Source organism: Alternaria novae-zelandiae (assembly GCF_023758075.1).
Source record: "Alternaria novae-zelandiae strain BMP 2774 chromosome Unknown scaffold_41, whole genome shotgun sequence".
Taxonomy (NCBI): domain Eukaryota; kingdom Fungi; phylum Ascomycota; class Dothideomycetes; order Pleosporales; family Pleosporaceae; genus Alternaria; species Alternaria novae-zelandiae.
The window spans coordinates 20,810-34,104 of NW_026057001.1; the positions used below are offsets into that span (position 1 = coordinate 20,810).

The following is a 13,295-nucleotide window of genomic DNA, read 5'->3' on the forward strand; positions in this document are numbered from 1 at the left end:
GCATGAATGACGGACTAAAGGTAGCACAGCTCTTGTTGCGCAACTTGACGGGGATACGATGTGACGAAGGCGCGGTGTTGAGTGGGAGATGAGGTGAGGGAACGGCAGTACGTGTTGTTCCGGTCGGACCTCGGGGATTCCGAAGTTAACGCCGTTATGAAACAAGATCTAAGCTCGGTTGAGCTTAGTTTGATGTCGTAATCGTCACAAATCGATTGCTACCGCGGACGAAGAACGCAACTCTAGTGCGATGGTTGTACCAACGAGGCTACACATGCCTCTCGTTGGCGAGCGATATCGCTACAGCGGCAGATGCCTCAACACATGCCTTTGTAGTCCCTCCTTCTCAGCTTCAACTGCGCATTCGCTCGCAGTCCATTCCTCCTGTCTCCTCTTTCAGCGTCGACATCCCTGTCCTCAGCCAACAGCATCTGCCTCTTTATAGCTGCTTCACTTTCCGTCGTGAGAGTACCACACCTGCACCCATACCTCATGCGCGACATTCTCGCTCTCTTTCTCTTCTTCCACATTTTCCTGCCTTTTTCCCAGTCAAACTCGAAGCTTTTCGCCTCCATATCCTCTGCGACTAACTCTATTACTTCGTGCGGGTCGGTAGGGGCATGCATGAGGGTGAAGCGCATGTGCCTGGTCTCGATCGTGCTACAACCCAGTGCCCTCATTTGGTCGACGAAACGAGGAGGCGGTGATTGAGCACGATCACACCGATCACGGGCCGGCGCCCTGTGCTTTCTGGGTTTACCGATGCCTTTCACTTCTTCTTCACGGGCAGGACTCTCCCAACGGTCGAGTATGACATATGTGTCCTGTCCCAGCGTAACAAGTTCGCCGTGACTATCACTCTCGAGGAGCACAAAGCCGCCAAGTTTCCGTTGATCAATAAACGGGTTGTGTCTCTCAGTGCACATCGCCATGCTCGGACTGGACTCGATCTGATCGCGTTGCTTCTCAGTGAGCTTGCCCGGAAACTGCATCAAAGTGACACTCGGCCAGGATCGAGCTAACCGGGCGCCTCCAGAGTAGCAACCGGGCATGTCATACTGTATGATCTTTGTTTTTACTACTGAGGATGACAGCAACTCCAGCTTTTGATGGAAATGGCGATGTCTGTCCATGTCGACATGCGCATCGTACGCAGATTTGTGGGTCCAGGATATCCATAGGTATAGTTCAGACGGCTGCTCTAGGACGCGACTCCAGTCACACTCTTGTACCCCGTCACACCTCTTCAGATCAATGAGAGCCCGAAGCACGGTACGCCATAGTTGATTGGACTGTGAGCTTGCGTAATGTATGCTTTCTGGCGCGGTGATTGTGATCCATTCGCATACATTATTGGTGATGTTGAGATCGCGTGTGTCGGACATTGTTGAACGTTGGCAATTAGGCTGGTGTCTGAGAAAGCTGTTGCAATGGAAAATGTTGTCAGCTGCATGGATACTTATGCGTGCGCGAAATGTTTTCGCAACCGGTGGTACCAAGGTACACGCGTACATTGGTACCCACGATCATGAGCAGTTTGTGCGCTACCGGACTCGTCAGCCAATCAGGTGGTAGCTATATTTGACTCGCATCTGTACCTAGGTAGTTCGCACATTTGGACCTCATCATTGGATGGAAGCCGGCCTAGGTCTTCAGCTCGAAAATCGTCACCTATGTCACCTCTTATTTCGAAATAAGAGTCCTGGGGTCATCTCATCGAGCGTTTGAGCGTTAGTCAGACTTTTTGTGAAACATTGACAACTGTAATACCAGGACTTCCATGAAAGTACGTTCTACCCATGCCTTTTATCCAACTAAACGGATTGCCATTGATGATGTTTCGCCTGTTGCCGCGAACCACTTGAATTGTTCATTTCCAATCTGACGCACACATGCTGGAAAAGAGCTGAAGTGATGGTTTAGAACGACTTATTGTATTCATATAAAGCTATCCTTATGCCTCGCGGCTGCATCAGGATGAAGATATGGAGGTGCCTGAATAGGTCAAGGACTTGAAAAGACGCATCGACGTGTGGTTGCATCGCGAGAAGTAAACGAATTGTTCAAGAGAATCAATACGGCAGATGCATCGCTTCCAATGCTAAAATAGTCCCACCTTATCACGATGTGTTGCTCCGGTGATGAGCTGATCCGGCGGTCCAGTCCCAGTAGTCACCCTCCTTGAAAGGGTTAACGCTGAGCCAATAAGCGAATGCAGCAAATGCATAGGGCTCTGGTGCAGTTGTCATATCTTCAGCAGGCTTCATCTGCGAATTAGGCGGCGGGTTAGCGTATTTAAGCACATTGAGCACTCCGTCTGGCAAGATAGTTGGTAAATTTCATCAACGCTGGGATATTGCATGATACATACACGCCATCTTCCATGCGCCTCCCACTTCAACTTCATCCGGTGTATTGTCGGAGCCTATGACAGCATGCACTGCCTCATGGAGAAATGTCAAGACTGTAGGCTGCCGATCTTGAACCTTGGCCAATGGCGTCACAGGCCCATTTGTCTGGTGGATCGAATGACAGGAGAATGCTTTAGTCGTTTGACAGGCGGAAGGACAGAATGTGACCGTCAGTCTCTTTTTGTTCGACTGTGGAAAGCGTGTTTCGGGACCTTCGGGCGCGTAATCGTACGTGAGACCCAGAATTCTGCCTGAATTACACAGATGTCGATCTCGATTTGAGTAGATGCCATTACTGTTCGGGTTCGGAAGAAGGCAAGGAATGCGTTATCGACGTCGTAGCGTGAGGGTAGTTTCTCGGAAAACGCTGTCCTTTCTTCAACGTCGTCGGTGGTCAGGTTAGTCAACATGTAATTAGAACATTCGACTCGCACGTTGTTCCCGAGATGTGCTTGCACATTCTGAACGCTCGTATGTAATCTAACAATACAATACAGAGTCTCTAACTCCTGCAAAGCAGCCCTGTAAGGCTTATAACTTTTGCAAGTAATAGCCTGTACCTTAAATTCTGCCTTATAGCCCTCTTATACTCTATTATAGCCTATTACTGCTGTAGGCAGCGTTGTAATATACCTCTTTTTAGCTGTGCACGTAGGAATCTAGCCTTAGTAGATAGAGCGGGTATACATACTTCTGTAGCTAGCCTATTTACTCTAGCTGGCTATTTACCTGCGTGGCTTGGCTAATCACCTAGCATATGTATGAATAGAAATAATTGCCTTTAGAAAGCTTCCGTTTGACGTGCTGCTAATAGCCTTTAGAGACAAGACCTATCAGGCTGGGAAAGACTTTAAAAGACCACCGCTTCCAACTTTTCCAATCCCCCCAATGTACACGCCCAAAGCGACTCGCGAGAACGCCATGAGTCCTCGCGTGAAGCCCAGAAGCGATAGTAAAAAGCTATGCGCCTAGCTTCCATACGGGCGTGATGTAGTAGTCTATCAAGTGCACCAGTACTTCAGTTCCAACATCCACTCAAGCCAGCTCGAGCTCAATCAGCGAATCCAGACTATGCGGATGCCGCCAAACCCCCATCACCTTCAACCCCGCACCTTCATATATCTTGCGATGCTCCTCTTCCGTCCGGTGTCTGGCCCCCAGACTAGCCATAAGCTCCCAGTCCAGACACGCTACCACGTATTAGCAACCTCCACATTATCTAGGTAGAGAAGACGAAGAACTTACTCTGCACCCAATGCGCACCCTGATCCGGCACGACGAAGTCGTTAACGAGGACCTTGGAATACCCCTTCGTCATCGCCGGCACAATCGCTTTCAGAATCTGGGAGTTGACGTCGTCGTTCCAGTCCTGGATGATGGAATGCAGATAATACGCCCTTGCACCCTTGACAGGCTGCTCCGTCATAAAGTCATGCGACATCGCTTCGGCACCAGGCCCCAATTTCGCCAATTCCACAATCTCAGGTCTATCCTGCAACACCAACCCCCCCGGTAACCGTCCCTCGAACGCCTCCCTCAGCCCCTCAACATCATGCCCAGACCCACCCCCAACATCAACAAGAAAAGGCTTCCCCTCCTCCGCCCCCTCAACCAACCTCTCCTTTACCGGATAATACCCCCCCTCAAACCACCTCGGCCTCCCTTTACTCCAACTCTCCATCATACTCGCAAACCTCCTCCCCATTTCAGGATTCCGTTGCTGCATGTACTCAAAGTAATGACTCCCCTTACAACCATACGTATGCTGGAACGGCGCATCAAGCCCGCTATCAGGACACTTCCAGTCTCTGGCTTCGAAATAAGATTTCATGGAGTGGTGCACAGGCTGGAAATCTTCTGCAATGAACAGGATAGAGTCTTGGTATGCTTCCTCGGCGAAAGCACGGGAGGTGGGTGTATTAGCGAAAGTATCAGGGCCGGTCTCGCGGACTGTGCCCATGGCGGCGAGGTGGCGGAGCATGCGTGCGACGATGATGGGGTCGACGTTTTTGTCGCATCTCCTTGCGATTTCTGTGCTGCTGGCTCCGGTTTCTGGGATGGAGTGCATGGCTTGGAAGAGCTGTATCTCGACGGCAAGCCAGAGCGTGGTTAGGTGGGTGGGTTGTGCCCAGAGTATGTCTAGCATGTTTTCGGATGGGTGGCTGACTTCTGCGATGAGGCTACGGCACGCGTCTAGTAATCCTTCTCTTGCGCCGCTTTCGCCATTTTTGAAGCCGGTGCTGAGGGAAGCGATGTTGTCGAGCAGGGAGAGAGCAGCTTTGCTCGGTGTCGGATCAGCGGCCATGATTAGGTTTGGGGAAAGACGGATCGCGGTGATTAGGAGGAAAGGAGCACCAGCCTTGCGTTCTTATTGTCGCGACAAGTTGTCGGGATGCTGATCCAGTCGCACCACACGTGTGCCCCTCATTCTTCGGACGAACCTGTACCGAACTGTTGTCAGCACAGCACCAGGGCACGGCAGGTGGCACCCGCGAAGCGTGGTGGCGAGGCGGGCTGCATGATGGCCCATGTCAAGAACCCCAAATCCTGGACGTTATCAACGTTGTACCCACGTTTGTGATCCTTCCATCCTTGCGTCAGCCACTCCACCTGCCAACCTATCCGGACCACTGTGTGGCAAAGGGATTGCCTGTTTTGCGATAGAATCGTTTGTAATCATGTCGCACCACCAAGACGTCGAGGGACTGTTCAATGATTGAGACATCGTAATATCGGGGTATCATTTGAATCATAAACTAACTATCTTTTTGACCTTACGTGGTCTTTTGCCGCTTCTTCGCTTTGGAAAGCGCCGATGTTATGGCGGCGAGCTCTTTCTCCACCACCTCATCGTCCTCGCTTTCCGCATCGACGTCGGCGGTTTCATCATCGTCGGCTGCTCCATCAACGTCGGCGGCTTCTAGTGTTGTGCCACCTTCTTCGTCGTCGTCCGATACCTCTTCCTCATCATCATCCTCGCCATCCAGTTCTAGGCCGTCTTCGTCACTGAAACCACTAAAGTCGCTATCGTAGTCGGACTCGTCTTGTTTCGCACCAGCCTTCTCACCGGCCTCGCTCTCACCACCTCGCTTCCGCTTCTTGCTCATCTCACCGAGCTTGCCTTCGCGCTTCGCGTTGATGGGTCCGCTGGTTGATTCCTCGCCCTCCTTGTAGGGTGGTGGGGTGAACCAAGGAAGCTTTCCTCTTATCCAGTCGTTCAGGACCATCTTTGCAGCGCCATCGATGTCGGCTTCACCGCCCTTCAGCAGACGACCGCTCTTGCGGCACAGGTTTTCTAGAAAAGCGACAGCATCGCCCTTGTAGTCTGAGTCTTTGATATCATAAGTTCGCTGGAGATGTCGCGGTTGCACCCGCTTCAGAACCTCTTCGATGTATTGTGCTGGGTACTCGACGTTCTCGACACGTACACTACCGCGGAGCAGCAGATCCGTATCGGTGTCGTTTTGGTTTGGTGGTACAATACCAGGACAGTCGATCATGTAGATGCGCTTCATCAAAGTAATGTACTGCCAGACCTTGGTTTCACCGGCGATGGGCGCGACGACGCACACCTTCTTCTTCCGCAGAGTGTTGATGATGGACGATTTACCGGTGTTTGGGTAGCCAACCATACCCACGGAGACCTGTTTACGGTCGCTGTGGAGAGAGCTGAACTGGCGGAGAAGGGCGATCAAAGAACCCTTACCGAAACTGTTGTTGATGGAGGCGTGGAAAGCAAGAGTCGGGAACTCTTTGCTGAGATGACGAACCCATGCAGCCTGTCAAGTGTCAGTGCGTGGTCATCAACCTGACATGATAATGTGCGTCGATGACGGAATGTGCGAAATATTACTAAGAGTACCGCCATGAAGCTGCTAGTGCAGAGACGGTCCTCAACTCAAACAAATCACGCGTGACTCTATTGATCGGCAACCAAGACGGTTACCAATCGACCCGCGATCAAGACGATCTTAGGCCAGCGAGCCACTTTTGCTCTTCCCAACTTGTAACAGAACCGTATTCATGGAATAGGAAAAGGTCCTTGACTTAAGGAGGGTGCGTGTGGTGTAGGGGGTAGAGAGGGGGCGTGAACTTACAGCAACCTTGGAGGGGACGAGATCGACCTTGTTGAGCACGAAGACTAGATGCTTGTGGGGTGCCTCGGTGCGGATGTATTTCTCGACGGAGCGGCAACGGGTGCCATCAGGATCGCGGGCGTCTAGAACGTGGAGGATAACATCGGAGGAATCAATGACCTGGGGTATGTGAGACATGGATTGTGAGAGGTGATGGTTGTAAGCTTACCTTGTACAGCTCGTTCCAGATACGCTTCGACGTGCCTTTCATGAAGATGAACTCGCGCGCAGACGTAAGTTCGCCGTTGGGGTTGTCGGCGAAAGACTCGTTCTGCTCTGCCTCGCCAGACGTGCCCGAGAGCAGCTTGGCGTTCTCGAGGCGCTCCACGTAGGTCTCATGCATGCTTCCTGTGCGACCGGCCAGATCCTCAATGGAGCTGAAGTCGAGCTTCGGGCGCTTCCGTTGGGCCTTGGGGCCGAAGGTCTCTGAGAAAGGCTGGCTGCCAACGGCGATCTTGGCCGCGTGCTGCTTGAGGCCTGGGATCTGTCCTGGTGTCTCGATCAAGCTCATGGGGAGCTTGTTGCGCTTCATCAGGAACGTGGTCGGGTCCGAGGACTGCGCCTCCACAGCCGAGCGGAAGCTGTCGAGAGCATCCTGCGATATCACTCGCGTATTGTTGAACCATTTCCTGTTGGGCTCTACACGGGCGACAGGCGCTGCGCGGTTCTGGTAGACGGCGGCCTTGGTAATGTCTCCCTTGGCATTGCGCTCCGCTGTGCCACCTGTGAGGCGCTTGAGGAGCTTGACCTTCTTCGCATCACTGCCAAACTGTCAGTATACCTGTACATAAAGACCCTGGCGCAAAAAGACAGCGCGACATACCGGTAGAAGTTGGCGCCCTTGGTCTTGACATTTCCCATGCCATCGCCCGTCTTGCCCTCGCGCTCCTTGCGGTTGTACTCTTTCTTCTGGACACCCATGGCGACTGCTTCCGGTGGTGTTGGCGGGTTGGGAAGAGTGAAGAGGAAGTTCGCGAGGCATGGGCAACTTTTTTTGAGAGGCGGGAGCTAGCCAGAGTGGGGCCAAGGGGCTTGGCGCCGACAATTTCGAAGCAGGCGCGACGACACCAGCGCCGCACCTCCGCATCGCCGCATTCGAGTGCACGAGGCAGGAACACCGCCATGCCGCCCAGGATACCCGTCCGATCCTCTGCAGCTGCCAATGGCTGGAGCAGCAGTCTGTATGTGCGTGCCTTCTCCTCCACACCTTCCGCTCTTGCCCTCGGTCCGCAGTCGCCAAACTACATCGACGTGCCGAAGCCGCTGCAGCCCACGTACCCAGCCAAGCCCGCAGTAAAGGGCCACCTCCCCATCCCAAGAGACGTCTTTAAGACGAGGAATAAGCACCCGAAGGAGTCGGACATCTTCCTCGACCGGAGTACGAAGGAGCCCAAAGACGTCAAGGCCCCCGGACCATACAGCCGGGATGTCGACTACCGGTTATACAAGCAAAGGCTGGCGGAGAAGCGGAGAGAGAACCTGAAAGAGGGTGTCAAGGCGCTGCATGAGCGGAAGGTCACATCAGAGGCCGAGTACATGGCCAAGATTCAGGCCATTGGCGCGAAAAGGCGGGAACTGGCCACGGCACCACGTCGCGAAGTCGACATCTTAACTGAGACATCTGTCGCCAAGGGCATCCGTGACTTCCTCACCGACAGCCTGCCTCCGCGGCCCGACATCACAAAGGCCCGGAGCCGAGCATACCAGCGTCGAGTAGCCCGGATACAAGAAATTCGCGCCTCCCGCCTACACGATCTATACACCAATGCGCGAAAGTTCATTGTGGACGAACAACAATTAGACGAGGCGATAGAGAAGGTCTTCGGATCTGACGAGCAGCCTGTTGCTTGGGACGCCAGGGGCGTCATGGGCCCACGAGAAGACGGCAGGAACGGTCTCAGCCCATGGGACGGACCTCTGCCCGAAGGTGTCGGTGACATGCTCAACAAGCTCAAGGGTGGCGAGGGTGTCGGTCTTGCCAAAGAGCGCGTCAAGAAGGTGGCCGAGGAGCTTACTGGTGGTAAGATGTAGGCTCAGTACTGAGCTATGTATCATATACTTCATGTGTATACCAATATTTTGGACGTCTCGATGATTTTTGGCACGCCTTCTCACTTTGATCAATCACCGTGGTTCACCTTTCACTCCGGACCTGGGCATGCGCCGCCAATAGCGGACAGCGAGCTAGACCGCTGAAGCGCTAGTGAGGTGAAGGAGAGAAAGCGGTCCGTCATCTTCCACTCAACATTGTCATTTCGCGACTTCCAGCAAACGAACGAAATACATTCTAACCCACATGTCTTGGCCTCATCACCGCGAATGATCGCATTGGTAGTCTTCTGACTGCATCCACCGCTCTCGCACCGTCGGTCAGTCACGCCTGCCTTCTCTAGGTCAATCATTTCGAGTACCCACCCGGGTCGTGACCAAGCTCTACTTGAAGCGTTTGTCAAGGTCCCGACTTTACCTCTGCGAAGGCGTTATCAGCGCTAGGACAGCGAGCGTGATCCAAGGACCTATAATCTGCTCATACACTCATATATCTACTTCTCCACATTCTCTCACAGAACCCCTTCACAAGATCCACTCACTTACTACCTGGGCGTCAATTTCACACCACTATTCAAGACCATCGATTGCCCCAAGCTCACCACTCTCTCTCTCCACGCAGTCTCTACCCCAATCTCCCCGCCCATCATGAAACTCCTCGCCCTAATCCTCGTCTTCCTGCTTTCCGTCCTCACCACCGCGACCCCCTTCGCCCTCCCCTTCCCCGACGACACCCCCGCCTCCACCCAAGGCAGCAAGCCCAAACACGATCCCCTCACCCAAACCCCCGCCCACGAACGCCGCGGCGTAGCCTACAACGACGTCGCCTACAACAAGCTCTTCCAAGGCGATGGAACACACGTGACCTGGCGCTTCAACTGGGACTCCTCGTCTGCGCTCTCACCTGCCTGGTTCCGCTTCATCCCCATGCTGCATTCACTGCGCGACGATCATACAGGAAGGTGGAAAGACAATGCGGAGGCGATGGCGAGGAAGAATTTTGAGGATCATGGGTTCGCGACGTGGTTGATGGGGTTTAATGAGCCGGATAACTGTCTGTAAGTACAGTCTTTGCTTCTGGTGAGAATAGGTGTGGTTATTCGGGGTCGTGCTGATTATAGTAAAAGTCCTGACGCAGGCGGTTCTTGCATCGACGTCCCCACCGCCGTTGCCGGTTGGAAGAAACACATGGAACCGCTGTCCAACTTCAACAGCGCCATGTATCTCGGTTCACCGGCTGTCACTAATGCCGCAGCCTCCGACACCACGGGTCTGGGCTGGCTGGCCAAGTTCATGGAAGCGTGCGACGGATGTACTATTGACTTTATCAACATCCACTGGTACGTCCCTGTTCTCCTTCAAACTTCTCCCTCCAGCTCACGCGCGGCCCCACTAACCTCAAACCCCACAGGTACAACTCCATCCCCAACTCCCCTCAAAACTTCAAAGACCACATCGCCAACGCGCGCAAAGTCGCCAAGGGCCTCCCCATCTGGGTCACCGAGTTCCGCGCCGAAGGTACCGACGACGAGATCAGGAACTTCCTCGACGACGTCATGCCTTGGATGGATAACTCACAGGATATCCACCGTTATGCGTATTTCATGGCGAGACCGGGTAAGGGTATGTTGGTTAACGATGCGGGTGATGGGTTGAGTGATATTGGAAAGGAGTTTGCGTTTTTTCATAAGCATGAGAGTGAGAAGGATGGGAAGGGGAAGAGTTATGGGGAGGGGTGGGATGGGGGGAGGTGGTGGGAGGAGGATAAGTGAGTTTGCACGTGAGTATTCCTCCTGGGACCCCGGGTGTAATGGAGATAGAGTTGTGATCTAGACCAAGAGTCTGGAAGGCGTGGGATGGGAGGGTCATATCTCATTCAACATTTCTCTTACCATCTCACTCATATTATATATCTAACAACACGTATCTATCCTCCACTCCCCGGACTTCAAGGCTGTCCAATTGCCTTGACGTGATGCCGATAGCTTGCGCGTAGCTTCCAATCGGGCGCCTCTCGGATTGCTGAGAGACCCGGGAATAACCTAGTCTTCGCAGCGCCCTGACTTCATCTCCTACTCGGTCTAGGTCGTGTTAACAGCAGACCTTACAATTTCCGACGTCCTCGTTAGTACGAGAGGGCGCAACGAGGTCTCTGGTTACCGACCCCGCTCTTGGCAAACGTGGGGCCTTGCTCAGCCCCCAACACAGCCTAGCTTCGCCCATCTCTCGACGATAACGCAGGAACGATAACAACTCCATGACTACTCGCAGCACAAGCTTCACACCTTCCTCATATATACATGGCCAAGAAAGTAGCATGCACGATGTCGTGATGCTACATGAGAAGACACGGCTCACCATCGGCGTTATGTCAGATCAAAATGCCCGCGGATGTAAGCGGAGGAGTTGGGCGACGGCAAGAGTGGGACGGGTGAAAGTATAAAGGTACAAGTAGTACAAGGTGTACAGCATCGAGTCTTTTGTTTGTTGACAGTCAATCATTATGCGACTCTGTGACTTTGTAATTGCTGCTTCTTTAAGCGTGGTAGGCAACGCCGCACCCACAGCTTCCCAACCACGTCAAGCAACAACCGCTAGCGAACGACTCGGTCTAACATGGCTGGGCGGTAACAGCAGCCTCCCCAAAGTCCTGTACGTGCAACGCAAGATCTCAACATCCATATTCCCATCTAAACCGCCCACAGCGTCCTCTTCACCGGCGGCACCATAGCCGGCGGCTCCATCTACGGCGCACTCGACGACACGCAATACGGGCAGCTCAGCCAAACCGGCGAAGACATCATAGCACGCAACCCGTACCTGCTCAACAACACGCAACTCGCCGTGTCCAACTGGACCACCGAAGACGATGGCTCCACGGGCACAAACGACGCTCTAGTCATGAACATGACGCGCTTCGCACACGACGCGCTCTGTTCACCCGACAGCGACATCGTAGGCGCAGTATACACGCACGGCACGAATTCGCTCGAAGAAACAGCATTCCTCATGGACTCACTGATCAACTGCGGAAAACCCATCGTCGGGACAGGCAGTATGCGGCCCTTCACCCACCTCTCCTGGGACGGAGAAGCGAATTTCTTCGACGCAGTCATGCTAGCTGCGAGTCCCGAGTCGCGGAATAGAGGACTCATGGTAGCTTTCAACGCACGTATCATACCTGGGTATTGGGTCACGAAATTGCATTCGACTAATCCGGATGCTTTTGGTCCTACGTCTGGTGGTGATTTGGGCATCTTCATTAACAGTTTGCCGGTTTTCTTCAATACGCCGAGTCAGCCGCTGTGGAAGTACTATTTCGATGTTGGGACTGTGAGTGCGTATCCGACGTATCCGACGTTGCCGAAGGTGGATATACTGTACGCGGCCCGCGAGTTTGATGGAAAGTTGGTACTGGATGCGCACGCCAACGGCGCGGATGGTGTTGTTATTGCCGGGACTGGAAATGGCGGTGTGCCGAATGGCGGAGACGAGATTGCCGAAGCGATGGAGAAGGGGCTTCAAGTCGTTGTTGGGACCCGCAGTCCGCATGGGCCGTCGAGTCCAGCGCGGATACCTTCGTTTGCAAAGTCGGGATTTGTGCATCCTATTCAAGCGAGGATTATGCTGCAACTGGCGATTGCGAGTGGGATGAATATGAATCAGACGATTGATGTGTTTGAAGGGGGGTTCAGGAAAGCCATTGGACAGCCTTGGAGCCCGGGGAGTTGAGGATAGAGATGTGGAGAGTCAGAAACAGTGGTCTTTCAGCGTCACTCGCAGCCTAGCAGACCCGTATCCAGAGGCCATCGACAGCACGTCAGACGGACGCTTTCTGATGGCAGTTATATATGTTCACACATGTAGTTTGGATTCGTTGATTGAGCTTGAGCTGGCATGAGTGCTATGCCCATGGCTGTCTCAAGGCAACGATCTGGAATCACGTGGACGTGTGATCGCGCCACAATCTTACCCCGCACAACGAGAAAGTACCCAGACCCTTGAATCCTTTTACACAACATTCCACATTAAGGCCCTTTTTTGTTAACGACCTGCCGTCAGAAAATGACCAAGCAATTATGCGAGATTTGCTCGCAACTCGAAATGAATCCGTCTTATCTTGAGAAACAGATCCTTGGTACTTTTGATGAGCTGCTTGTTAGATCGATTAGCCTTGGGCCCGGGTGCGGCGGTTGCGGTGGCTGCAAATTCTTCTGTAACGCATTGCAAAACTCGAATCGCTGGCGTAAGCGAGTGTCCGAATTATCAGACCGTATTATCGTCTTTCACTGCAGGCATTTGTACGCGAATGCTCCACTTGGACCTATTGAGCGTATATACGATGGCGACCTACGCTTCGATGTATGTGTCGAAAAAGGAAAACTAGGTGCGTTGTCGGATGTCAATTAAACGCGATTACGGTATTAATGCAGCATCGTCCAGGCGGCCTTGTCTTTCGCAAGCGACCACTGCCTCATCCAGATCCACGTGATAGCAGTTGCTTAGAAATAGTTGCTAAATGGATACGTCAGTGCAAGACGCATGCTCAGTGCTCTCTACCAGCGCCGGTCGCACTGCCAAAACGAATCATCGAGATACCTGCTGATCCTTCCGCGTCACCTAGACTACGAGCGACCTTCGGTGAAACAGGCCAATACGTGATATTATCCCACTGTTGGGGTAGTAAGGGAATCAGCAG

At 53.1% G+C, this 13,295-nt stretch overlaps 5 protein-coding genes across 5 annotated transcripts; 3 read left to right on the plus strand and 2 right to left on the minus strand.

Moving 5' to 3' along the window:
* Window positions 1–3,630: 3,630 nt before the first annotated feature.
* On the minus strand, window positions 3,631–4,716 carry J4E88_010805 (uncharacterized protein; the record flags this gene model as incomplete). The annotated part of the gene is made up of 2 exons (XM_049404395.1): window positions 3,631–3,898; window positions 4,106–4,716. 2 exons carry the CDS (start codon window positions 4,714–4,716, stop codon window positions 3,631–3,633), a joined length of 879 nt encoding a protein of 292 aa, XP_049249826.1.
* A 469-nt stretch (window positions 4,717–5,185) lies between these two features.
* NOG2 (GTPase required for pre-60S ribosomal subunit nuclear export and maturation) lies at window positions 5,186–7,468 on the minus strand (the record flags this gene model as incomplete). Its single annotated transcript, XM_049404396.1, has 4 exons — window positions 5,186–6,190; window positions 6,509–6,667; window positions 6,717–7,308; window positions 7,371–7,468. 4 exons carry the CDS (start codon window positions 7,466–7,468, stop codon window positions 5,186–5,188), a joined length of 1,854 nt encoding a protein of 617 aa, XP_049249827.1.
* A 201-nt stretch (window positions 7,469–7,669) lies between these two features.
* On the plus strand, window positions 7,670–8,578 carry J4E88_010807 (uncharacterized protein; the record flags this gene model as incomplete). The annotated part of the gene is made up of 1 exon (XM_049404397.1): window positions 7,670–8,578. One exon carries the CDS (start codon window positions 7,670–7,672, stop codon window positions 8,576–8,578), a length of 909 nt encoding a protein of 302 aa, XP_049249828.1.
* Window positions 8,579–9,244: 666 nt separating this feature from the next.
* Window positions 9,245–10,368, plus strand: J4E88_010808 (uncharacterized protein; the record flags this gene model as incomplete). The annotated part of the gene is made up of 3 exons (XM_049404398.1): window positions 9,245–9,654; window positions 9,724–9,936; window positions 10,008–10,368. 3 exons carry the CDS (start codon window positions 9,245–9,247, stop codon window positions 10,366–10,368), a joined length of 984 nt encoding a protein of 327 aa, XP_049249829.1.
* Window positions 10,369–10,920: 552 nt separating this feature from the next.
* J4E88_010809 (uncharacterized protein) lies at window positions 10,921–12,328 on the plus strand (the record flags this gene model as incomplete). Its single annotated transcript, XM_049404399.1, has 2 exons — window positions 10,921–10,925; window positions 11,302–12,328. 2 exons carry the CDS (start codon window positions 10,921–10,923, stop codon window positions 12,326–12,328), a joined length of 1,032 nt encoding a protein of 343 aa, XP_049249830.1.
* Window positions 12,329–13,295: the final 967 nt, after the last annotated feature.